Source organism: Dermacentor silvarum, chromosome 1 (genome assembly GCF_013339745.2).
Source record: "Dermacentor silvarum isolate Dsil-2018 chromosome 1, BIME_Dsil_1.4, whole genome shotgun sequence".
In the NCBI taxonomy this organism is placed as follows: Eukaryota; Metazoa; Arthropoda; class Arachnida; order Ixodida; family Ixodidae; genus Dermacentor; species Dermacentor silvarum.
The window spans coordinates 326,478,777-326,505,367 of record NC_051154.1 but is presented as its reverse complement, the minus strand read 5'-3'; the positions used below and the strand labels follow the sequence as shown (position 1 = coordinate 326,505,367).

General features: G+C 43.6%; 1 protein-coding gene across 2 annotated transcripts in view; it reads left to right on the top strand.

Annotated features, from left to right (window-relative positions):
• The window catches only part of LOC119437340 (uncharacterized), a 583,955-nt gene that overhangs the window by 501,969 nt on the left and 55,395 nt on the right, over window positions 1–26,591 (top strand). Inside the window, exon 8 of one of the 2 annotated variants that reach the window (XM_049660450.1) lies at window positions 6,475–7,325. The exons of the other annotated variant lie outside the window; for it this stretch is intronic. Within the exon in view, the coding sequence (XP_049516407.1) occupies window positions 6,475–6,562 (88 nt within the window). The 3' untranslated portion in view covers window positions 6,563–7,325. Of the gene's footprint in view, window positions 1–6,474; window positions 7,326–26,591 lie in introns of those variants that run through there. 2 annotated transcript variants of the gene reach the window in all.

The window sequence follows — 26,591 nt, the reverse complement described above, 5'->3', positions numbered from 1 at the left end:
GTAAGTGGGGGACTCGTCAAAATAAAGAAAAAGCACATTAACAGAAAGTGATCAATAACCTGTAAGAAATGAAACCAAAGACATTCACATGCTACAATGCATAGTCTAAGCAATTCCAACCATTAGTGGTGCGTGGAATAAAAGAGTATGATTTGAAAGAGTTTTGGCAAAATACGGAGCTATGCTAACGAAAGTGTCGAGTGTGAAGAGTCGAGGGGTAGGGGTAGTTGCTTGTTAATTAGTTGTAGGAGAAATTCGAGGTGCAATTTTTGTAGAACTATATGAACGTGACCCCTTCTTCTGAGATAATAGGGAGGCATACACTTTTTTTTTTTCACATTGATGTTGCCAAATTGAAAAATCTTAGACTTCTATTGAGGTGATCTTGGTCGCTACTAGCTATCTGATGGAATAAGGCACAATCATTGGCAAACAACTATACTTGAACAAATGTTTTGATTCCATTAATAATATCATTCGCATATAATAAAAATAGCGAAGAGCTTGGAACATTCTATATGGAACACCGGATGTGACTAGAAGACGGTCCGAGCATTGCTTGCCTGCATCCACAAATTGCTTGCAATTAGGTATACTGCAATTCAAAACAGTAATTAAGAAAGTCCAATTTTTCTAAGCTTTAGTGTTACCTTATCGTGAGGAACCTTTTCAAAAGCTTTGATAAAGAATAGGCTTTTTTCAAGCATGGTCAAGCTTTAAGAGAATGCATTTGATATTTGAGTACGAATGAAATGAAACTTTATTGGCAATTTTGTGCGGATATACCAAGCTCCAGCGACTAGTACAGAAAAAAGAAATAAGGTACATACAACTCTGCGTTACCATTAGTGAACGTGCCTTAAAACTGGGAAAGACTCTTGTGAGCTCAGATTTTGCAGTCTACTCATCTCGCAGTTCAAAAGAGGCCGCAAGCCCTCTACCAGAACTTTTTTTTTATTTTCCCATCAATGCTCCTTTCACCTTTTGGTAGCTAGAATCTGCGCTAAACAGCTTACAACATTTTGTGGTGCGCCTTGATCTAATCAGCAGTCGGATGCCCACGAACCTGCCTAACAGGAGCACCTTGCCTTCTTCAACATGTGGTACAAAGGGGATCTGCCACAACTGTGCAAGTGGCATGGGTGGCGCCTGTAATGTAGAAAAGATGCTGTCAGTTAAGCCTCATATCACCTTGTCTCTGTAACATTTTGCATGGCGAAGGTCATGAAAAATCTGTCTACGCCAGGTTGAATTGGTTTGTGGAACAGAAAAAGAACTTCCAGTATGCATGACTGGTTTTTGACAGCAACTATGGTATGGTCTCTCAACCCTTGATATTCTCATCGCCATTTCTGAGGCCTACTACTGCGCGCTACAGAATCTGTAATCAACCAACCGCAATCTCTGGGCATCATGGGCGACGTCTTTGTTCCATGCATGCCTTCCCCTTTGATCTTGTCATTTGTGTTCATCTTGGAAATAATGTCATCGAGGAGAGACGTATTGCTCAATGTTCCGCTGGGAAGTGTCTTATCTCCCCTGTTGGTTAACATTGCTTTGGTTGCTCTGCCACGACAGTTGGTTATAGCCGCACACTCCGAATGTCAGTAGACTCTGTTTACAGCGGCTATAGTTTGCGAAGTGAAAGATACTGGTTCAGATGCCATGCGACACTTTCCGAGTACAACTGTATGCCTCAGTCACCGCAAGAACGGCATAGGCTTGCAGGCGCGGATCCAGGGGGGATGTCCGGATGTCCTGACCCCCCCCTCAGATTTCTGCATCGCCCCCTCGCTGACCCTGATGGCCCTGTTGCAAAAACAAATATGACCACCAGCATTCTTCAAAAGTGTTTTTCGCGAGTACCAGTGATATCAGCCATTTAGAAGTAAAGCTAGCTCGCTCACAAGCTTAGTTGTATTCCGCCGGGGTGTGGTGTTGCGAAGTTGCCGTAATTATTTTTTCTCATGAACACCTTGAACCTGATGGCGCCGACGGTGCCTTACTCGTCCCGTCGGTGGCGTCGAATGAACGAGGGGACGTCCCTTTTGCCAAGCACGCCGATGTCTGCGCGAGCGCCTTCGCGCCTGATCAACTTAGTTGCCCCCTTGGGGTGTCATCGGTTGCCTCATTGGCTGTCATCGGTTCCGCGACCAACCTGCTTAATGAAAGAGATCACCTGCTGAAGTGTTCATATATAAGGTTTGTCCGAAAAGTAATGTCAGTGATTATATTGTGAAGCGACTATACGTCGCAGCACGCTAAGGCCAGTTGGGATTGGTGGAGGGGGAAGTTAGCTTACGCACGCGGGGTCGCTCAGTCGTCTGCGACCATCTGGAGAGTAAGGACAAGGTTTTTTGCCAACTGATTTTCATTTACCGTGCGAGCCGTAATGCAGCGCTCGTTGGAACGAAGGATTGCCATCGAGTTTTGTGTGAAACTCGGCAAGTCTGCAGTGGAAACTTTTCTTATGATAAAGACAGCTTTTGGCGATAATTGTTTGTCAGAACGTCAAGTTTACCGCGGGCACAAGGTGTTTTTAGAAGGTTGTGAAGAGGTCAGCGATGAAGCCCGCGCTGTACCGCCATCAACGACCATCACCGACGAAAATGTGACGAGCGCGAGAGATCTTTTGTACTCAGACTCTCGTTTGAGTGTCCGTTTAGTGGCACAGACAGTAAACATTCCAAGAAGTACCGTTCACATGATTTCGACGAATAATTTTCAGATACGAAAAGTGGTGCGCGAAGATCTTGCGCAAAATATTAATGGACGACCAACAATCGAGCCGAGCTGAAACGTGCCAGGAGGTTTGGGACTTGTGTGAAAGTGACCCCCACGTTTTGGACAATGTCATCACAGGTGACAAGACTTGGGTGTTTGAATACGACCCCGAAACAAAAAAGCAAAATGCCAAGTGGCACAGCTCGGCGTCCCCTCGCCCCAAGAAGGCCAGAATTAGCAAGTCAAAGGTCAAGACCATGCTGATTGTGTTCTTTCACATCAGTGGCTTTGTCCACCATTAGTTCGTACCCCATGGCACAACCGTGAACACCAAATTCTACGTGAAAGTGCTCAAGCGACTCAAACGAAGGATTCATCGCACCCGGCCTGATATCGGGGGCGATTGGAAACTTCACCATGACAATGCACCGTGCAGCCTGCACTGCCTTCCTCGTGACCCGCTTCCTGGCCGATTGAAAGATGCCAACGGTTACCCAGCCGCCCTACAGTCCTGACGTGGCTCTCCCAGGCTTCTTCTTCTTTCTGCGCTTGAAAATTCTCATGAAAGGACATCATTTCGCGACAGTTGGCTAAGTCGAAGAGGCTTGCACCAAGGCTCTAAAGGACATTCCTAAGGAGGCCTACCGTGACGCCTTCGATGGTTGGAAATCTCGCTAGAAGCAATGTAACGATGAAGGAGGAGCCTATTTTGAAACATTTTATTGTGTTGTACCGACCTCATCAATAATTTCTTTTTAATCAACTCTCTGACATTACTTTTCAGCCAAACCCTCTATAAATAACTAACAGCTAAACTAAGAACGACACATGGGCAGCTTTTTTTAACTGTAGCACTCATTGTGATCACAGTTACACGTTGAGAATATCCAGTACGAGCACAGTACCGTTCGTACGCTACAAGTTTTGCATTGGAACTTCGCAGTTTTATTGCCGTACATTAGGCATAGTAGGGTCAAAGCCGCTGGATCCGTTTATCTGAGTGGGCGTTCTCGCGGAGCGGGGCGAAGCCTCGAGCAGCGGCTGCGAAGTGGGGGAGCATGGCGTCAGCGGCCAACGCCAGCGCGCGGGCCAAGGATGGCGTCGCGTGGTTAGCGAAACGGGAGCAGATGCGCGCCTTGTGTAAAAGGATGGCGTCGCGTGGGAAGCAAAACATGAAGATGCTGGCTCGCGCTCTCGGCTATTAAACACATCGTTCTTCTTGTAGGTGGCGTCGTGAGTCTTCATACGCGGTGATTCGCATATCGTAAACAACCAGCGTAGTGGTTGCCGCGTTGGAGCTTCAAAGCAAACGAAGGTGTCTCAGCCGAACACATAGAATCTCCTTAAGGAAAACAAGGTGTCCCAACGGAACTCCAAAGACGCACGCGTGCTTACGTATTTATAACGAACCTGCAACAGATCATCCCATACTTTATTTTAAGAAACAATACAGGCTAGATATACCGGGTGTTAAAAATTAAGCTTTATGGTTTTCTTCAAATTAGGCACTGGGACGCACGTGAAGACCACCTGCGCAAATAAGTTATGTGGCCAGGGGGGCACAAAGTGAGATGGCAATAATCACTGTGAGCCGGCCAATTAACTAAAATGGAACAATTACTTTTTGTCGACTGCAGTAAGAAACACGATTGCCTCTAATGAGTTTTCAATACAAACATACCCACTTACTGCAGTCGACAAAAAATAATTGTTCCATTTTAGTTAATAGGCCGGCTCAGTGATTATTATCATCTCACTTTGTGCCCCCCTGGGTACATAACTTATTTACAAAGGTGGTCTTCGCGTGCCTCCTCGTGTCTAACTTTAAGAAAAGCACAAAGCTTAGCTTTGAACACCCTGTATTATCAGGCACAGCCGCCAAGCACATGACTGTATTGGGTAACGTCCTTTTCCTATAAGCTTGGAGAAACCGATACCTGGCTTCGCTACAGGTCTTCTTCCTCTTTCTGTGGTCTTATGTGCCAAAACCAGTTCTGATTATGAGGCACGCCGTAGTGAAAGACTCCGGATTAATTTTTACCACCTGGGGTTCTTTAACGTGCACTACAACGCAAGCACACGGGCGTTTTTGCATTTCGCCTCCATCGAAATGCGGCCGCCGCGGCCGGAATTCGATCCCGCGATCTCGTCCTCAGCAGCGCAACGCCTGAGCTGACTGAGCCACCACGGTGGGCTACAGGTGTTGCTCTAGACGCACAAAACGCGGGTTTATCGTGAGCAGAAACGGTGAATTTCGCTAAATAAGAAAGGCTACTATCATCATCATCATGACTGACAGAAGCTGACCCCCCCGCCCCCTCCCTCAGAAAAAACCTGGATCCGCCCCTGGGCTTGTACTAACTATTCACTGTGCACATAAAGCAAAGTGTGGCATTGTACAGGAAAAAAAATATATATATATCCTCCGTCACTATGCAATCCTTGGGTACCCTGCAGTATCGTGAAAGCGAAATGCAAGTTCGTGCATTGCGCAGACAGTGCCTTTAGCAAATAAATGGTTGTCACTCATACATGAGCATTTTTAAAGGTTAGCTACTCGGCTTTGAAAAATCAATGTTTGAGCCTGATATGAATGCTTTATGAGCGAAATGCATGCGAGTGAGCTAGGAACTATTGAGTGTCCTTTTGCTTAATTTTGGTGTCGCTGCCCTGCCATGCTTCTTGAACATTTTATCTCTGATAATGGGCATTTTATTTGCATGACGAGACGACTAGTCCATGCTCATACAAATGCGTAATTACTGCGGACTGTGCACGCATTCATGATGATGAAATGGGAAAGTCCTTGCGGGAGTGGGAAGATATCTTCCTGACTGCTGTGGTCAGTGCTGAATTAAAAAGCAGATTTTGTTCAAAGCATGTGAAGCATAATGAGATATCCTCAACTGACTGCAGTTTCATTGAAGCACAGCGCGACAAGGCACTTTCTGCACAAAATTTTAATGACTTTGTTTTATGGCTGAAGTTTTATTGACATCGTTTATTTATCCAATGACCGATAAGCTAATGTAGTGTAATTAAGTAGGCAAACTATCAGTGTGTGTGTGTGTGTGTGTGTGTTGTATATATATATATATATATATATATATATATATATAGCTTTCATTTTTGTTGCTGCTTATGCATGCTCCAGGATTATCAGTCTCCTGCATGTCAGAAGAATTGATAGTTGCGAGATGTAGTGAAAACAACACTTGTTTTAATGATATTGAAAGCAATATCACAGCACTGTAATCTTAAACTACATACAAGATTAGCTTTGTCTGCATTGATAGCGGTGTGCGAATAGTCTCGGCATAAGACTCTTCTCGGCACTAGGTCTCACTAGGTCTCATTCTCATAACTTGAGCAGCTAGCAATAACCATGCCATCCAGGCCATCCACGTTTTCATTGCACAGTTCGGTCTAAATGGCAGGATGTTTACAAACAATGAAGTGTTTCATTTATAAGTTGTTGTTAGAGTAAAAGAACATTCGAATTAATTGTAGTAGAGCAGCTGCACTGTTCACCTACAGAAAATGCTTGAGGAAAGAAATAATACAGGCACAAGTGTTGTTGCACTATTGTGCCTAGTGTTTAACTGAGCCCGAGAAGGGAGCCAACAAGTCTTTCTCCGTTCCTTTTCTAGCTTGCTTTTGCTGCTTTCATTTCAGTGTCTTTTGTACGAGCTAGTCCAGAAAAATCTCCTGAAAGCCATAGAATAATGAAACTATATATTTGTTTTTCAGCCTGGCTGTGCTCCTCGGTGTCCGGAGCAGGGGAGTTCCAGTCGTTAAACTTGAGCGTCTCCAGACTGACAGTGTACAAGCATTGTGACATGCCCTTTCAAGACAATGTGACAGCAGATTCCCAATCACCTGGCAACGAGAAAGTAAATTCTGAAGACTCTGATACTGAGTGTGATCTTCCCAAGTTCTCAAAAGCAAGTCGCAGATGGAAGACTGGCCACAGCCCCCGCAAGATGACTGCCGTTAGGTACCACGAGACAGAATCCTCGGACGACAACCGGTCCGTGTCTTTATTAAGCGTTAGTTTATCCCTCCAAACGAGTGCACATGAAACAAGATCCTAAGGTGCATTTCTGCCAACTTATTTTGGTGGCTGTTCCCTTGACTGCTGTTTAAAGGATACACTATGCAGAACGGGCAAACCTAAGGATGAAGCCTTGTTGAGACTCCCTGGCTTCACATTATGTATGTTGCTGCCATGGTGGTAACTGTTGGGTAATGACAGCTATCAGCTATTGCAAGTGCAGTTGCACAATCTCTTATTACTCACGTGCCCTTTCCCCATAGGTATTGCATTGTTACCAACGTACACCCAGAATAGTAAAGTATGCTCAGTGTTATGATTAACTGTAGATTGAAGCGTTGCACACGAAGTAGTTGCACAGGTAAATCTGAAGGACATGCTTTCTAACATTGTTGATCAAGGAACTCGTTAGTTTATCTACTGGCATGTCATAATTCGTTGCAGTGACAGTCACCTGGTAGTTGCTTCTCGTAATAAAATGTTTGTTGCAAGACAAGATGTTTTGTAGTTTTCGGAAAAAAATAAATATTTAGGATTGTGCAACAGTTTTTTCTCTGAGCTGCATGATTGCCTCAACACTGATGTTCTTACTCCCTCAATGGGGAACCAGGAGGTGCTATGGCAGTGTGGGTGTGCAGCTGAAATATGCTGACACCATCCGATAGGGAGGCCTCGAAAATGGTACGACATTTTGAATGATAGGGCGCCTGTATCAACTTTCGCTTCCTTGCAAAACCTGTGACAGGTCCTGGAATATCCTTGAATTTTTGCCTTGGAAACCTGTACGAACCCTGCATCACCTTCGCTAACATCTCCATGGGCGCTTTATTCTTCTCGCCATCTACCTTTCTAGAAGACACATGGAGACGATGTCAGTGCCGAGCATCACATTAGTGCCCTTGTTTGAAAACATGCAACTTTCAGTCATCAGGACTCTATGCTTATCAGGGCACGATGCCCTGCTCCAAAAGCTCTTGCAGGACAGTCCCGCGAAGTTTGCGGCGCGCGTGCGCGAAACGACTGCGCACTATGCTGACCCCAAGCAAGAGCGAAAGAGGCTACTTAGTCCCTTTTGTGCCTATGTAATCCCGCAGTTAGCTTGCATTAGCAGAGTATGACTACGTGAGGAAGCCAGATTACAGGAAATGCAAAAGCCATGCGGGAAAAACAAAAGGGGGTGCAAGAGAGTCTAGCATCCCCACAAACTGCAAGCAGTTGTGCCGGATGGAACTGATGTCCCTGATGTCCCTCTTAGATAGACCAATCGAGAGCTTTTACCCTGGTGATGTCGCAGGCATCGCATCACAATGTGCACAGAAAAAGACTAGGAAAGGATGGAGAGGAGCATGTAATTGTTTTTTGTATTATCGTAGGTGGTTTAGAGACCTTTTAACTGCATAAAGGTATTGCCGAGGCACTGACACCGTGACGACGCACTGACACCGTGACGTCAAAATGACGTACACTGGAATTACTAGATGGCGCGACTTATTTTCCGGTTTAATCCAGCCAATCGGCGCTCGCCTGAAAGCGAAATCGAAATATCGCCGAAGTGGATCGTTTCAGAATACTGCCCCTGTTACTGCCTTGCACGCTGCATCGGAGGGTGGTTGAGACCTCGCGGCAGGGATGGGTGACGTCAACAAAGTTTCAGTAGAGCGAGGCCACAATGCCCTCTGGACGCCAAAACTACAAACTCTCCAGACGTCTGTCTTCCGGGGAGTTCAACGCTTGCCGATGATTGGCTGCTCTCTCCCTCCCGTTGTCACAAATTCTGCATACTGCCACTTTGTGACGTTGCAGCACTGAACAGAACATAAAGTGAACAAAGATATTGTGCCCTTAGTTGAATAAACTGCTTACAAAATTTACGTAAACTATGAGAGGGCGTCTGAATTCCCAGTACACTTGATTTGCTTTTACAGGTATCTGAGGGAGGTAGAGCCAACTGGCATCAATTCGATCCTTGCAAAATCACAAGATTTGGTGGAATTATCAAAGGTCAAATGAACAAATGGTGGCAAAATGAATTAATGCATTCATTTGGTGTTACCCTTGCAAACGTGTTTTTTCACGCCGTATTTCTTGTCAATTGGTTTCCTGCTGAGGGCATCTTTCTAAATATCCTACAGAATCTTTCTTGACCTTGATGGAAAACGCTGTGTAATTGCCACACGGCGCCATGCTGAATGGACAATCGGACTGCTAAATATAGGAGCTTGACACGATACAGAACAAGCCAGAACAAATGGCATCACGGGCGGGAATAGCGTTGGCCACAAAAAGATAGTTTCATGCCTGGAGAAGCAGTAGCATCGTCTGCTTAATTTCTTGTGTTTTCAAGCTTTTAGTAATCACTGCATGCATAAGGAGGCGCTGACGGGGGTCGGTGTTGAAGAGGCATTTTTTGCGTTACCATAGCAATGTATGGTTTCTCGCTGGGACCTTGCACTGCGTTCGAACTAAATGAAAAGTAAAATTGAGGTCGAATTAAAGGTTGTATCAACTTGACTGTACAAGCTTGACTCTATCAAGTGATCCAATAAGCTTATTACTTCGGTGATAGCTGCCCACTTTTATAATTAGAACAACGAAAAGCTTAAAATTGTGTGTAAGCTTATGCATTGATGTGCTTTCTGCTGCTACAGAAGCCATTGGGTGCGCCACGAACTAGACGGTGATGTGCTTCAAGAGTGCTTTGCTTTCAAGAACTTGTGTCCATCTCGTTGACCCTGAGACTTTGTGGAGATGTCCTAGTTGTAGCCTATCTTCAGACATAATCTTCTTTGTCTTGGGCTTCATTTTTTTCATGAATTATTAGACAGCTGACATATGGTGGGAAGTTTTCACATTATCTTGTTTCTTCAATTATGCTGCCTCAACTAATTTTATAGAAAGGTAGCACCAAATAGTTTTGTTTTTTCTTTTATTAATAACATGCTTTTTTGGTAGATCATCCTTCGTGTTCACCCTAGTTTGTTGCACTGCCTTGTTGCTGTGATTTATTGCTGTTTTTGTTAGATTTTTCATATGTCGACGACAAAGGTACATTGCCAATGCTAAAACTCGTGAAATTTGAATTGGGATTATAATTTAAGTCTAACATTAAGAGTAATATTGCCTCCACTGCTCTGTCACATGAAAATGAGTCAAAGCAAGCCTGGGAAAAGAAGACCCTTTGTCTGGCTGGTGTGACTGGCCTGGTGTCTACTTGAAGTCTCAAGTAGACACCAGGAAAAGACATCATTAGTTAATCAAGCCATGAACAGCCAACTGCCAATGACGTAGGCTGAAACTTTGCTGCCAGAAAAAGCATCAATGCCGCCTTCTGTTCGGCCGTAATACTGTTATAGCTTTGAGGACAGCTGCTTGTGATTCTTGGGAGGTCATTGGCCTGGATTCATTCCAGTGCACTTTCACAGGGTCCACAATTGAGCTATCTGGTGATGACGCATAGCATACAAAATGCAGAAGCAAAAGGAAAACGCTGTTCCCAAAATTTTGTTTGCATGTTTTGCATGTTTCTATGTTTTGCATGGTTTGGCGCAGCTCCTCCACCATTCCGATAGGTTTGATTATATGTTATGGCTGCAGCTTAGAGGTATGCAAATCATAGCAAATGCTTCTTCTGGCTTGAACGAAACAAATGTGACCGTGTGTGCCTGGAGGGGAAAGTATGGGTGCATGGGGGGGGGGGGGGGGGAGAAAGGGGCTGAAGCGACCACTAATAAGGTTAATGGCAATTGTCTTGGGGGAAAGGCTGGTCAATGCTTATTTTCAGCTTCGTGTGCAGAATGCCATTTTGACACTCTTATGTTATGCATGCCATGTTGCCAATTATCTCCCGCACAGCCCTCTTCTTGATTTATAACAGTACAAAAGTAAGTTAGGATTCTTTAAGCACATTGAAGAGGACAAGTGAGGGGACACCCAAACACTAAGTTCAGGTAAGGCTTTGTTAGAAACAGATGCATGTATTTGTAGGCATGCAAATGAAGCTCATGTGCAAGCAGAACTACCATGCGCTCACTAAATCATGTTCTGAAAATACTGTTATTTTCTTGACAAGGCAAGTGAAGGCACGCTCACACACTTGTCACTTAAACTTGCTGCTTCTGCCTTTCGTGAATGATTTAGTATGTACATGGCTTTTTTTGTGTGTGCATGAGCATGATTTGCATTCCTACAAATATGTGCACCTGTTTCAAATAAAGCCATTGTTAAAATTTGCTCTTGTCTGTGTCCACTCGCTTGTCCTTGTTGTCAATGCACTTATGTAGGCTGAAGGCGGTTGTCAGCAGAAATGATTGGTACTGCATGAATGCCATAGCAGCACAGCCTAACGTGCAGACTTTATTCATTTACACTTTGCATCTTCGCTGTTAAAGGCCCACTGCAACAAAATTTTACTTTGCCGAAATTAGTAGTGCTGTATACTTTTTAAGCAACCTCAGCTAAGCAATAGTGCTGGCAATTTTCTAATTTCTTTATGAACAGCCTTTAAATAGCACTTAAGCAGACTACACAAGCGCCCTGTGGTTACCGGATGGGACGCAAATCCCAGAGAGTTGTCCGAGGTTTTCATTGCACCACAAGCACTGGCTGATCTTGGAAGTCTCACCGCTCGTGTTCTGGGTCAAGTGCCGTTTCCTTTGAGTGGTAGTGGCAGCATTCTTCCTCTCTTTTTTTACTTTCAGTGTCAGTAACGTATGTTTGTGCTAACTTTCCACGACTCATTTGCTCACATTTCAAGTGTAAAATTTTGCACTGGGGTCAATCTAAACCCAGATCTTTGTGGACTCAAAAACTTTGTTGCAGTTGGCCTTCAAGCAAACAGATTTCTAGAAGCAGCATCATAATTTCTATGAATTTTTTATTGGCCCTATAATAATCCTGCTATATTAGGCAAACCACACAAAATTATTTCCTTTTGCAGGCAAGTTGCCTTTGGATTTGCACAGTCAAAGTTTAGCACAATATATTTGGCTCGTTTGATTCTAGGTACGGCAGAAGAGCACTGCCTAAGGTGCAGTGTCTCACAGTAGCATTATGGTTTTTTGGGGGGAGCACAAGAAAACGGTGCTCTCATGAATTCCTGTTTTTATTGTTTTTCATAGTGCATGGTTTGCCAGCTGCTGTTCTGTTCCTCACCATTTTGATATCAACTATACCTGTTTCTGTATAGATAAGCTGTTGTAACATGTGGAAAACCATGTTTACAATATTTTTAATTTGTATGCTTATTCAGGTTGAATGTGGCTTGTAATAACACAGCATTTCAAAGTTTTGAGTAATGAATTTTGCTTACCAGCACTTCACTTTCTTTTTATTAAATAAAGTTGGTTGATGTAGTCTGCACATCAAAGCTGGCGTACCTGTTCACTTTCCCTATGGTGAGAAAGCTGAATCGGCAAACCAGTGAGGCTTTGTAGTGGTTTTATAGCTTGGATTGGTGTAACTCTGTCAACATTGCACTGTTGACAACCAAGTAATCTACTGAGGCTCTTGTAGGTGTCATGGTTTATGACAGAGCACCAGAACATTTTCTCAGCTTTCATGCGTCCTGTGCGTAGTCATGCAAGGATGTGGCTGTTTCTGTAAATGCTTTTGTTAATAAACGGACACTGCATGAACTTAGTTTCCCCTATGCATACAGACTAGCTTGATAAATACAGAAATAGTCAGTTTCTCTTGCACTGTCTAGACATATCTTTGAAGCTTTTTGATAACATACAAAATAATGCACTCCAAATTGCTTTTTCAGTTGTTGCACACATGCTTTCCTTGTCAACCACTTTCTGTCAAAAAAAAAAAAAAAGCATGTACAAAAGGCCACTTGCAGGTCACCCAACTTTCTTTGTTGCATAACCAAGCAGACGAATCAGTGCACTTCTCATACCCCATTAAGTAAAATGGTTGAAAGCAAATAACTTCCTTTATCATTGTTCTGATAAGTCGTTGCAAACCTCAAACATCCATGAACGACGGGACAAGTTTCGTACGTCATTAGCATTGGGCAAGAGGCGTACCTAAAGCTGGCTGCATCTACTGTGTTGGTGCAACATCATTGTGAACTTTGTACATCTGTGGTATCAACTTGTCAGATTGTGCAGCTAAATTTAAACCTCGTTTAGACAACACCATCCTTTCTGCATCAGGCACTCCTGGCATAACTTTCACAGCATGCATGACTGAGTGCTCTTGTAGGCTTCTGACAGTTTCATATTTGGAAAGAGACTTGCTGAAAGTTTAATTTTCAATATCTCAAGTAAAAGAGAGCCTAAACATTTTTTCACAATTGTGTGCATTTAATTTATGTCTATATGGCACGTCGAAAAATGACAATACGTTTTTAAAACTGTGACAGCATCATGAATGTACTATTATAGTTTACTGGGTTGCTGCAGAGATGGTTGTGACATGTCATTATGCTTTAGCTTCTTTGTAAGTCTTCCTAGATGTGCAAACTGCACATTGAGTGTTTGTGATAGAGTACTTTTGGTGTATATGGGTAGTTTTTAGTTGCACCAAATAACAAAAGAGAGAAAGAAAAACGAAAAAAGGCATCACGAGGGAAGGGCCAAGCTAGCCCATCAAAATTTAACATTTGGTGCAGCGAAAAAGGCTCTCTGGAGTTTTGGTTAGCTGTTCCCAAGTGAGTCACCCTGCTAGGTTTCTTTGCAGGCCTGTGTGCTGCATACCTTGCTTTTGTATATTGTGCACTTGCAAATTAAGCAGTAATTGCAGTAATTGAGCCCCACTCCAATGTTGTCCTTCCTTGACATGTTGTAGCCCTATGACTCAAATTGTAGCAGCTGTGGTTCCTTGCTTCATCATTATGTGGCTTCATTTTTATAGGGCTCTGTGCATGTTAGAGGCACTATACTCGGCGACAGCTTTCCTTGACAGCACATTGGAAGCTACAGAGCCGAACCGCCTGCGTGCGTGTGCGCCAGGAAATAGTGCCTATTTTATTTTCTGATTCTAAGAGTTATTTGGACCGAATAAATAAAACTTTCTTAATTATAAATATAGAACAAGTATGGGAAGCTGTTCATGGAAAAAAAGTTATCGTGCGCCTTAGTTTTTTTTACTTTTTTATTTCTTGGACGGCACCACGCTTTCCGCATGCCTGGTGCTTGCTCTCGCAGTAAACATGGCTTCCCCGGTGCCGACGGTACCGTGTATGGCCGCAAACTCTCCTTTTCGTTCTCCGAGGAGGCTATACTCTTAAGTGTGACAAGAAGTGGGTCGCCAACCAAACCAAGTAGGTTATCTGCAATGTCTACGCTGGAGTAAGGCGCCGTCAGCCCGAGCTGTCGACGAATTCTGTGTGCCGGACTGTCGCCGAGCTCACCGGAGTGAGTATGGGAACGGTAACTCGAATCAAGGCTGAAGCTCTGCGGGCCCCACTCGCCTCTCCAAAGCGTAAGAAACTGGATTTCTCGGGTGAAGCTAGGAAGCGCATGACCGCCAAGACGAGGCTGCTGCGTTACGACAAGTTTGCGTTGGCAGCATTGCGGCACAAAGTGCACAGCTATTTCATGCGCAATGAACTGCCTACGTCCGAGAAGCTACGCAACGAGGTGATCAGCGACCCTGACATGGACATGCCAACGATCAGCACTTGCACGATGCAACGAATGCTGAACGACTTGGGGTTCGTCTTCCGAAAGAGAATAAGGAATTCCGCATTGCTCGAAAGAGACGACATCGTTGCTTGGCGTCGAAAGTACCTCCGAACAATCCGAGAAATGCAGAGGCAGCAGCGGTAAGTTCTTGCATTCTTTTAATTTCTGCAAACTTTCGTTGCTCGTGCTTGTTGGTAAAAGTGTAGACGCGAATGGTGAGCATGCGTGTGTACCTAACGGTGAGCGAAAACGAGAGGTATGCGTTGCATCAGTGATCGCCAAACGTGTGCTGTTTACACGAGTGATCGAAAGCCTTACATAATCCTAACTTAAGTCGCAGCAAAATTCCCCAGTAAAATAAGGTAGCTGTTCATGTTTGCGCTTGTACGGCGGAAAAGAGTATCAGCCGAGGATGCGATGATCTGTGCCGAAGATGTAACTGAGCGTTTCACTATTGCAGAATTTCCCATCGCATTGTTTGGGAAGATTTACTGCATTTCTTTCCGCGTAGGACCAACGAATCTAAATGACTTAAAGAAAAGAATAGCTAATTTTATTCAGCGAATATGCTGTGCACATTATTGGGGATGTGGTTTGTAAACATGTTTTGCAAACATTCGCTTCAGTCTTTCTCAGGGGAAGTTTTGCCTGCTCATCTTTGTTATATGTATTCACATGGGTTTTGTCAGTGGATTCTTCGCGCTGTAACAGAGGCCTAACCTTGAATCAAGGCCGCTGGTTTATTAATAGGCTGTTGCCAGTAAGGGTAAGCTCTTAACTATACGACTGATATCTTTTCTTTTACAGAGATTGACAATAGAGGAACTGACAGAGGCCTTCGGTAACCCGAGGAACCCACCGATACTTGGCGTTAGGAAGATTGGCAACTCCAGCTCGGCAATCGTCACCTTCAAAAACGAGACAGTGCCGAGGTGGATGTACTGTTATGGCGTACCTCTGAAGTGTGTGCTCTACAAGAAATGCTACGAGGTGTGCTACCAATGTGCCGAGCTAGGACACAGATTGGACGTATGTGTGAGCGAACAAGTTCAGTGTCGGGGATGCGGAATGACGTCCCCACCTGAGGATCACGCATGTGAGCCCAAGTGTAAGTTGTGCAGCAAAGGACATTTCACAGTGGACCGGAAATGCAAGGAAGCTTTCAGGAACCCTTGCACGATAAAGAAGAGGCAATGGGAGGCTATGCTTCGCTTGGAGGAGGGAGCGTAAGGCGAAGGAGGCCGAAGTAGGAAGGAGCAGATGGGAAAACAATCAAGGGAGATCCAGGAGTCCATCAAGACAGCGGAGCATGTCGAGAGGGAGGTTGGATTCCTTCCCACGACTGCCTGAACGGCAGGAAGGGGAGAAGCAACAGAAGGCCGGGCCCGGGAATGCGGGGACCTCCGGCGGCGCTGTCGTCAACAATCCATTGAGAGCCCCGTCGCCGAACAGAAAGGTGGGTTGGGCCGGCAAGGCCTCACAGGATAAACGCGATGAGGAAATGTTTCAGATTAAGGAAGAGAATCGCATGCTTAAAGAACAGCTAGCGGCGATGAGTAGGCAAATTGAGGAGCTTAAAATAGCTCTTAAACCTAATACAGCACCGGTTAAACAACCGCAAGTGTCTCAAAAGCCAAATGTAGAAGGATCAGAGGAACAGATGGCGGCTCCGCCCCCTGCTAAGAAGAGAGCGAAGGAAATGGGGAAGCCTATAATAGATAAGGACATGGAGACAGTGATAGACATTAAAATAGCGAAACTGGAGGAAAGATTTGAGACCAAATCTAGTCGGGACGATGAATGGCGCAAGGCCTTCGAGGAACGCATGTTGGGGATGTTCTAAAATCTGACACAGCAGTTGCATCAGCGAGATAACAATCTCACAGAGCGACTCCATCAGAGGGATAATAAACTCACTGAAGAACTTAAGGCAGAATTTGTGAAGAGGGATCGGGCATATGAAGAGCTCACCCAGCAAGTATTAGGAAGTCAGATGAATCAGCTAGTTGGCAGTCATGGCTTATAGATCCAATAAAAACACCGTTTGGCAATGGAACTGTAGAGGCTTCACGCGCAAGCGTGCAGTCCTACAGGAATTCCTGAGGAACGGGGATCGACCGGAGCTAATAGCACTACAGGAATGCGGCAGAAAGGCAAAATTGTTGGGGTACAAATCCTATGTAGGCGAGGGCGAAAGCACGCAGGTGGCCACCCTAGTCAGGCGAAACGTCACGGCGGTGCAGCATGACACCGGGAGTACACAAATCGACCACGTTCTCGTAGAACTGATACCGTGAAGAAAGAGAGACGGTAGCTTGTTTGTATTAAATGTCTATAGCTCTCCCAGACAAAGAAAATGCGATTTCGGGGATCTCTTCGCGACAACGCGACGTATGATTAAGAACAACCCGCTGTTGATCGTGGGGGACTTTAATGCTCACCACACGGCATGGGGATATAAGCAGACTTCGATCAAGGGCAGGAAATTGTGGGACGACATACAAACTCATAATCTGGATTTAATAACCGACCTGATGCAGCCTACGAGGAAGGGAACTAGTGTCGCGTGTGACACGACACCCGACCTCACTTTGACGGGGAGCGGCACTACAGCCACATGGTGCAATACAAACGAGGACTTGGGCAGCGATCACAAAATCATAGAAGTGGTGGTAGAAGGAGGCCCGGCAACCCCCCGGAAACGGAGGGTAGAGGCCGTAAATTGGGACTTTTTCAGGGCACTCTGGGACGACCCGGCTTGATTTCACCCCTGCCTTGATTTTTTTCACCAATCAGATAACCTCTGTTTGGTTATTTCTACCCGCTTAAAGTCTATTTTGCCTTCTCTGTCCCTAAACCCCAATGCTTTGAAAAAATCAGCCCCGTTGCTTTGCACTGTAGGGTTAAGCCCTTTACAGAAAAGTATGAGGTGTTCAGCCGTTTCCTCTTCTCCACACGCACAGCACAACGTGTCTATACCTTGGTACTTGACTCAGTACATCTTAGTCCGTAATACTCCCGTCCTGGTTTCAAACAACAAAGAGCTTCCCGTAGAATTATCGTAGATATTTTCTTTGGCAATTTCTTGCTTGAAAGTTCGGTGTGTTCCCAGTGTTGATTTCGTCTGCATCCCTGCTTTCCACAGACCCCTCTCTGTTTCCTTAACCTTTTTCTTAACCGCTGTTTCCTGGTTTGCACCCCTCCTGCAGTCCAAATATTTGATTGACAGTTTTCTGGTCAGCTTCCTCCATATTGTATCAACATTCCTCATGTACAAATAACTGAAAACTCTCCTTGCCCACCTCTTTTCTGCCATTTCTCTCAATCGCTCCTCAAATTCTATCTTGCTGCTGGCTTCCCTGCCCTCGAATGACGTCCATCCCATGTCACCCTGTACCCCCTGATTTGGTGTATTTCCGTGTGCTCCCAGAGCCAGTCTACCTACCCCTCGCTGCTTAACTTCCAACCTTGCTCTAACCTCTGATCTCATGCACAGGACCGCATTGCCGAAAGTCAAACTATGCATCGTTGAGCCGACAGCAGCGCCACAGCGGCCACCAGTGGCGGCGGCATGAACCGAAGGCGCGCTTTCTCCCAGCGGCGGAATGGGCGCTCGCGCCACCTAACCTTTCTAGCCACCATACTTGTGGTTAGCGAGTGACAAAGGTGTTGCACTAAAGATTAAGAGTATGTCTTAATATGCAGCACTTATCTGGCGAATAGGAGAGCAGAAGGTGAGAACAATGTTTTGAGATGAGGTAGTACTGCCTTCATCTGTGCAGTGAAATCGTGTTTATTATTTGTGTAACGTCAGTGCACTCACTTGCTTAAGTATAACGTTTACTGCAGCTTACAGCTTCTGTCGATGCAGGTGCTTGTCTACTGGAAACAACCTTTCATTTACCAAATAAAGTTGCCATTTTGTATTTTTACAAGTTTTCCTCTGGTGTTTTAGTCTCTTCTGAATCTGGAAGATCTGACTGAATGCATGGGCATCAGAGTTTGTACTCTATCACATTTAATGGTACACCTCGAGATAACTGACACATTGCGAATTCAACTGTTTTTATGAAACACCTTGCTCTTGCTGCTCACAAGGCTAGAACAACTGCCAAGTGATTGAGTCGTCCACTTGTGGAGCACATTTTGACACATACAGTGTCAAGGCCTGTGCAAACAGTTGCAGAAATCTCTTGCCTGGCATGCATGATGCGTGATGGTGTCTCCATCATTTTTTTTCTGTGTTTTTCTTCTTTTTTATCTTTTGTCACAACACCAATCTTTTTTTTCTTTTGTTTAGCTTTTTTGTTCTTGTGAGAGCCTGCCATTGCTATTTCCTGTGCTTCCGCCTTTGCTGTCCCAGTCACTGGCATTAAGTCTCTCTTGCCTAGGTGTACATCCCGATGACTTGGTAGGTGTGCCATAAACAATTTAATCGCAGGGTATTGAATCTCGAGCATATCATATAAGGGAATTAGCTTTTAGTTTTTCTTTTTTTTTGTGTGGGAAGGCCTCTAACCCTTTGTGATGAAATTTCATTTTGGTGACATTCAACTGATCATACAACTTCACGAGTTGTTTCCAAGGGCTACATTTTTTGTGCGTTGAAAGTTCACATAGTTGCCAAGTTCCATAGTCCACACATGCCTCAAAGACTTCACAGCTTGATAGGTCGTCTCATACTATTGCCATTTAGTTCGGCATTTTATGTCCATTGTTGATCTTGTTGACTGGGTTGTTTCTTGGCAATACCGAATTTATGACATAGTACTCAGCATGAAAGAATGCTTTAAAACCATTGTTCTGTCCACTTGCCTCATCATGCCACTGTGTCATTTTGATCTGACTTCTCTATTGGAAGTCAGATAAGACATAACATCCATGCCATGTAAAGTTGAAAGCTCAGTTAAATACTTGATCAAAAGAACTGCTTCCGCCTCCAACTTTTTTCCACACTTCTTAGTCTGTTTTAAGGCCTCACCAAATACTGTGGTTGCTAACATGTCCTATGGTGGAAAATGTTCGCTGTCAGATGACCTGAATTGTTATGTCAGACAGCGTAAGTGAAAGACGGCATACTAGCTTAAAACTGTGCTACAATGGCATTGTCCTGACCTCTTGAGTTGCCAGGATGGCTTATTTTCCTGCAAACTATAGTAGTAAGAAGAATGGCAGAGTCAGAGTGGCATTAATTTACGAAAGCTCCATTCAGATGCTGCAAGACATTTTCCTGAAGCCAGGCCTGGCAGTGTTGGTCAACTTTGGAAGCTCTAAGTTAGTTTGATGCGATCTTTTCATTGATTTTTCTTCATTGCTGTTTCTTGATTATGTAGATAGTGGCACAGGCTTTCTTAGGAGCCATTGCTTCAATAGGCATTTCCTAGAAAGAAATGTTGATTGTCTCTATATCTGAATCGTACTCGGAAGAATCCTTTTTTGATGTTTTTCGTGCTGACCTACATGACACGTGATTCAGATGCTTATAACTGAAAGGCCGTGTTTTTGGTACTTAGGTGCAGAAATTTTGAAGTCATTTTTTCTATTAAAATTCGCTGAAAATCACTGTTCCTGGATTCCTGTCAATTGACAGGCGCTCCTGAGACATTTGACAGCACTCCTGTTGTGTACCTGTGCTTGTATCTGCTGTGGCATCAGACTAATCAGTTAGTTTGTTTTGCACAGCCAAACATCACCTCACAAAGTTTCACTTGAGTACTTAGCTCTCTCTGTGACTGCGCAAGTGCAGAGGTATGTACCAATGACATAATGCTTGTTGATTAGGATGACAGTACAGTAAGAGGCACATCTGTGGCAAACGGCATACACATTGTGAATGTTAGCATTTATGCTGTTGGACACATCAAGAATCTCATGAGTATTATAAGCTTTTTGGAGTCGGCTCTCCTAGGCAACTTGATCTGTGCATTGATGTCATGTCTTAGGGCTCTCAACTCTGCCAAGCGAGATATTCAGGTGCTCTGTTCCGAGATATGGAGGGTCTAGCTGTTGACTCGTCCATTCTTACAAACCAGCCCTGGCTCCTGGTCCCTAGCAGGACACAAGCACTGTGTTGTCCACTTTCCATAGCCAACACAGCTGCCATCGAATATAATGCAGTGCAGTTTGACTTGATGGTGATGCCATATTAAGTGAGAGTCATGCGTGTCAAAGTAATGCCTGCATTGTAGTTCTCAATAGTTTTCCGAGTGCTTGAAGTCTGAATGCTTCGCCAAATCCGGAGTCCTCCACTTCTGCATCTTTCATAACCTGTGCAGTTTCAGAATGTTAAACCTCATAATTTAATTTTTGAAATAATTCAGGCAGCCATAGGAGTGCGATATGGCATATTGTGTGAAAGACCGAATTTACACTGGCGATTGACAGAGGTCACATGATCGAATGCGACTGGCGGCTAAAGATTGACTCATAGTGACCAGTGGTCACAGTGGCTAGTGCGACCTGTCCCTCACCACACCAAAATATCACAATTCATGCCATTCACGTCTGCCCGCACATCAATTATGTGTTTACATGACAAATCGTGTTTGTTTTTATCCCTTTATGGTCCACGATGTGTGATGGTTATGTCATTAGCGGTAACGTTAGTACCTGTGCACATGGCAATGATTGCAACAGTCACCCTCAAGTTCTCCTTGTGAGTCAGTGCAAGCTTTGGAACCACACTGTTAATGGTTCTGCTGTATTGCTTTAGCTACATAACCTCCTTCCTAGCTTTTCTTTCAAATCTTTCTGCAATTCCTCATTCTCTCTACGACACTGTCCAATTTAAACTTTTGCAGCAGCCATTTCCTAAAAAAAAAGCTTCAACATCTGCCTTGAATAGCGAAAAATGCTCATTCATGAAGCCAATAGCTTCCCAAACGCTGAGTTTATCATGTATTTCAGTACTTGAACCGACCATTGCCTTAGCATTCCACTACATGAACTACTGGACGATTGTATTCTCAGGAAGGCACAGGCATGAATTAGCAAGCTACATGTTGTCCTGCTCAAGCCTGAGGCCCCTGCAATGGCTGAATGGCTACGAAGTGTAGAATTGGTTAACCTGCACGAGCTTGTGGTTTGGGCATTTGGAGGTGCTTAGGTTTGGGTTGGTTTCAGCACTGACTAACCAAACTATGTACATTGCTCAGTGCTTGAATATATTTGGGAGCATTATCCAGATGCTGTAGTGACTTTCCAAATGTTTTTTCATGCAATACCCTGTCACCCACAAATATGAGGCTGTGTGCGGTAACAGTTTCTGGTCTGAACTTATTTTAATGAAGTAAAAACTATATTACATGCATCTGAAGGACACGAGTCAAGGAAAAATTGTAAGAATTCCTACTCTATAGTCTTTGCAATGAATCGAACAGTTTTCTCATAAACATGTGGTTCTTCAGACATTTTAATTCAAACTCATAATGGTGTGAAATATGGCCACAGGCTATACGAAATCTGCCGTGGTTGCTTAGTGGTTATGGTGTTGAGCTGCTAAGCACGAGGTAGCGGGATCAAATCCCGACCATGGTGGCTGCATTTCGATGGGGGCAAAATGCAGAAAACACCTGTGTACTTAGATTTAGGTGCACATTAAAGAACCCCCTGTAGTCCAAATTTATTTTCAATACTGCCAGTCTCTTCCGAGACCATAGCAGGTGGGCGTACAGATTGTACATGCAGGTAGAATAATACATCAGCACCACACGGCAAAACAGAAATCCAATGCAGTGACAGTCATCACAAAAGTATAAGATTAAAAGGTATCCAAATAAGTTTGAATAATGATAATTAGGAATGAATACCGAGCTGAACTTCTATGGACAACACACTTGTACCACATATAACTTATACACACTTATAATAGAAATAATATACAAAGCACACATTTTTATCCTCAGATAACACAAAGTAACCAACAGCAACAGATAACAGAAATTATACATGAAATGGAATGGTACACAGGCAAATAACAGCAAACCTGAAAACACTCTGTAGTGAGCACTTGGCCACTAATATTCTTCCAATGATGGTGAAATGCCTCTGGGGTGGAGAGCGCTACTGCATTAACAGATGATACTTGCTATTTTTGAGGCAAAGTCCGATAATGAGTTCGCATTAGTAACCGAGGGATCTAAACAATTCCATTCCCTGATAGCAAACGGAAAAAAAGTGTGCTTGAAAGTGTCATTGTAGTAAGAGTACTGTCAGTGTGTGTGAATGCTTGTGCCGGGTTACGCAGGATTCTGATGGACGAATGTATAATGATGTGTCAATTTTGTAATAGTTGTGAAGTAGCTGAAAAATAAATTTCAGGCACCCTTGTTTTACTCAAATCGCCACTGTTTGGAGGCCAGAGCTTGTTAACATATTTGTGGGAGAATCAGTGCGCTTATATTTGTCGCAGATGAATCTTGCAGCCTTCCTCTGTACATTTTCTAGTTTTTTGATGCTAGTGACTGTATAAGGAAACTATACTGTGTTAGCGTATTCTAATACCATAGGTCTAACATAGGTAGTATAGGCTAGAAGCTTGGTAGATTGAGGGGCCAGCCGGAGGCATCTGCGAAGATAAAACAGCTTGCGCAGAGCAACTTAAGTAATATTAGAAATATGCACATCCCATCTTAGGTTTGAAGCAATCGTGACACCTAAATAATTTTGCTCATTCACTTGATATTCGTATTTGATAGCTTCTTTCTTTTGGGTTGTCGTCATGCATACTGTTTTTGGGGGGTTCATCGACATTTGCCACATGTCGCACCAGTTGGAGAGATGGTTGAAGGAATCAGTTAGTGCAAGGTGATCTGAATGACTGTTAATTTCTTTGTAAATAATGCAGTCGTCAGCGAAGAGCCTAATGTTGCAAGATATATTGTCTGTGATATCATTAATAAAAATAAGAAATAACAAAGGCCCCAGAACGGAGCCTTGTGGTACTCCGGACATGACAGGCAGGGTTTCTGATGGTACTTGCTCCAACAGGACATATTGGGAATGGTCAGTTAAAAAGTGTTCAATCCGTGTTAATAATCCATCTCCAATGATATTTCGGAGCTTTGCAATTAATTTGTTGTGACATACGGAGGCCTTAGAAAAGTCTAGTAGTATAATATCTGTTTGCTCGCAGTTGTTAACAGACAGTGCTGAATCATGAACAACCTGTGTTAGTTGCGTTATAGTTGATAATCTGCTACGGAACCCGTACTGGCAAGATGACAAAATGCCGTTCGTCTCCAAGGAAACGGCTAAATGTTTTAAGATTATATGTTCAAATATTTTGCACGACGTGCTGGTTAATGATATTGGTCTGAAGTTTGAAGGGTCACCGCTATTTCCTGCTTTGGGAATCAGTGTTACTTTAGCTTTTCTCCAATCTTCTGGAAGTTCTGATACGGTGAGAGATTTGCGGAAAACCAAACCAAGGTATTGACTGCACCATTCTGCATATTGCCTAAGAAAGGGTTGGGGACGTTGTCTGGTCCCGAAGATTTTTTTGGGTCTAGTTCGAGCAAAAGACTAAATATTCCTTCGTCACTTACATCTATTGGATTGATACCCGTGATATCAGGGGTGGGGTTAAAGCTGCGGGATTTTTCTGTTATCTTTTGTGAAGACAGAGTGGAAAAAGTTGCATATATTGGACTTTGCCCTTGTCTGTTGTAATGTTAGTTCAGGACTGCCTGTTTTTCTACGACGGAAATGCTTCCAGAACCTCTGCGGGTTACCGGTAATGTATGACAGTAGCGTTACCTTGAAGTAATCTTCTTTTGCTTGTTTTGTTTTCGTCTTGAAGTTTGAAATGGCTGTTTTTAGTTTTGATACATTCGCACTGCAGCACGTTTTCTTTACCGCTTTCCGTAGTCGCTTAACTTTTCGTTTTGCATGTAGAATTTCTCTTGTTATCCAAGGGTTATTTCTTTGGGGTCGTGTAAGCCGTAGTGGAATAAAGTAATTCATGCAGTAATAAACAATGTGCTTGAATCGTAGCCAGAGGTCATTTACAGTTGGGACAGGATCATAGTTCAATTCCATGAACTCATAAGATTCATGAGCTAAACAAGTTAGTACGCCGGCATCATTTGCTTTACTGAAGTTCGGAACATGTGTTACTACTGATTGAAAGTGTAAGCTGTGATCGAGTGTTAATCGGCAAATGGGCACTCTGTGGCCCGAAATACCCTCTACAACATCAACTTGAGCGTTGATAAGGCTAAGGTGACTACTAAGAAGTGTTAGGTCTAATATACTGGTGGCTGTTCCTTGAACACGCGTTGGGCACGACACAACTTGATGGAGGTTAAAATTTAGCATTAAATCAAACAAAGCCTCTGAACCCTGTGAGGTGTGGTGCATGCTACTCCAGTTTATATCAGCAAGGTTAAAATCACCCATTAGTATAACTGCAGAGCTACGGACATGTTGCTGAAGAAAATCGTGGGTAGAGACTATGCATTCGGGACCAGAGGATTGGCTATGATAAAAGCAACCCGCCACTATGCTTGTACCATTGCACATTATTTTGCAGAAAACTGCCTCTGTGTTCGGGACATGAGGCAGCAGTGTATATGAAATGGAACGTTGTATTAACGCCACGCCTCCGCCACGAGGTGGTCTGTTTTTTCGGATGACAGCGTAGTTAGGGGAGCGAATTCCTGGTCGAGTACAGCTGGTGAGAGCCAGGTTTTCATTATTGCCACAATGACTGGTTCATAAAGTAGCAGGAGTCCCCCATTACAGCATGCCTCATAATCAGATGGTGGTTTTGGCATGTAAAACCCCATTAAAAATATATATATATTATATGAATACCATTTTTGTGCTACCGCTACCCAAGGCACGTTACATGCATTAAGCAGCAGGCTCCAAAATTAGAGTGCAGGGGCCTAACCTCAGCGTGATGGGACACATAGACATTTGTGGAATTTCAAGATCCATGTTTATCTGCATGACAAAATCAAATTATGTAATAATCATTGCCAACACCCATGTTCCTGAAAATAGTTTTATTGTTTATTTTTCTCAGTGTTGGATACAACCACGCAACCTTGTTGTTGTTGCAGAATAAACTCAATTCAAATTCTTGCAAAACATTCATTCCTACCTGAATGAGGAAAGGTTAATGTACTTAATCCTTATGCAAGCGCATATGTATTAAAGGTTGCAGTTGTGCCTTACGTGCATGGGCTCACTCGCAATTTTAAGGGCTGGTGTCAGGGTTGTAGCTTCAGCCCCGAGCAAGGCCTTGTGCTTCCTGGTGAATGGCACACTTGAGCAAAAAGCCTTGCAAAAAAGCACATTGAACAACACCAGACACATTTGTCTTGTGGTAAAGTATATATTGTACAGACCAAAAGATGTTTTAATGAATCGACAAGAGAGTAAAAAGGTTCAATTAAATTGCTTTCAGCAAGCAATTTGTCTGAACACATACGACAGCACAAATGAAAAGTTAAATTTCATAGCACCAATTTCATCACTCCGAAATGCTAGCACCAGCTGTCACAAGTGTTAATGGAAGTTATGACCATTAAAACCACCACGACACTTGTGTCAGCACTCCTCCAATTAAAAAAGTTGCCTGGTCTTACAAGTCAGATTCATGACCTGATTATGAGGCATGTCACAGTGGAGGACTGTGGATTATTTTGACAATTTGGGGTTCTTTAACATGCACACTCCTTTAATTTCACTCACAGACAAGCACTATGTCACTTTTGATCAAGACAATGACCTGCGCTATCAGATTGACAAGCACCCCTGTGTTGGTTGTGGATGACCGCACCTGGATTTTCTTTTTTTTTTATCCTTGACATTTTATGAGCACCTTTTTTGAGCCTGGTTATAAGTTTATGTTCTTTTATTGCTATTGCTGCATTCCTTACATGTTGTTATTTTTGATTATTATTTTTTTAATGGGAGGGGTGGGGGGTACTTGTCTGTACCCGTGCATACTGTCAGGCTGTAAGCAAGCAATTGCTTCTTAGGTTGGCAGTTAGATTTACATAAAAATCTTTGTGTGTGCCTTTCTTATCTATGACCAGTTGCTATACTCAGTCATGTTGCCTTATTTCGGTTTGTAAATTTTGGCCGGACATTACAGTTATTATGAAGCAGCTTGCTGAAACGAAACCTTTTTGACATGCACACAAAAAAAAGTTGTCGCAGTTTCACCTGAA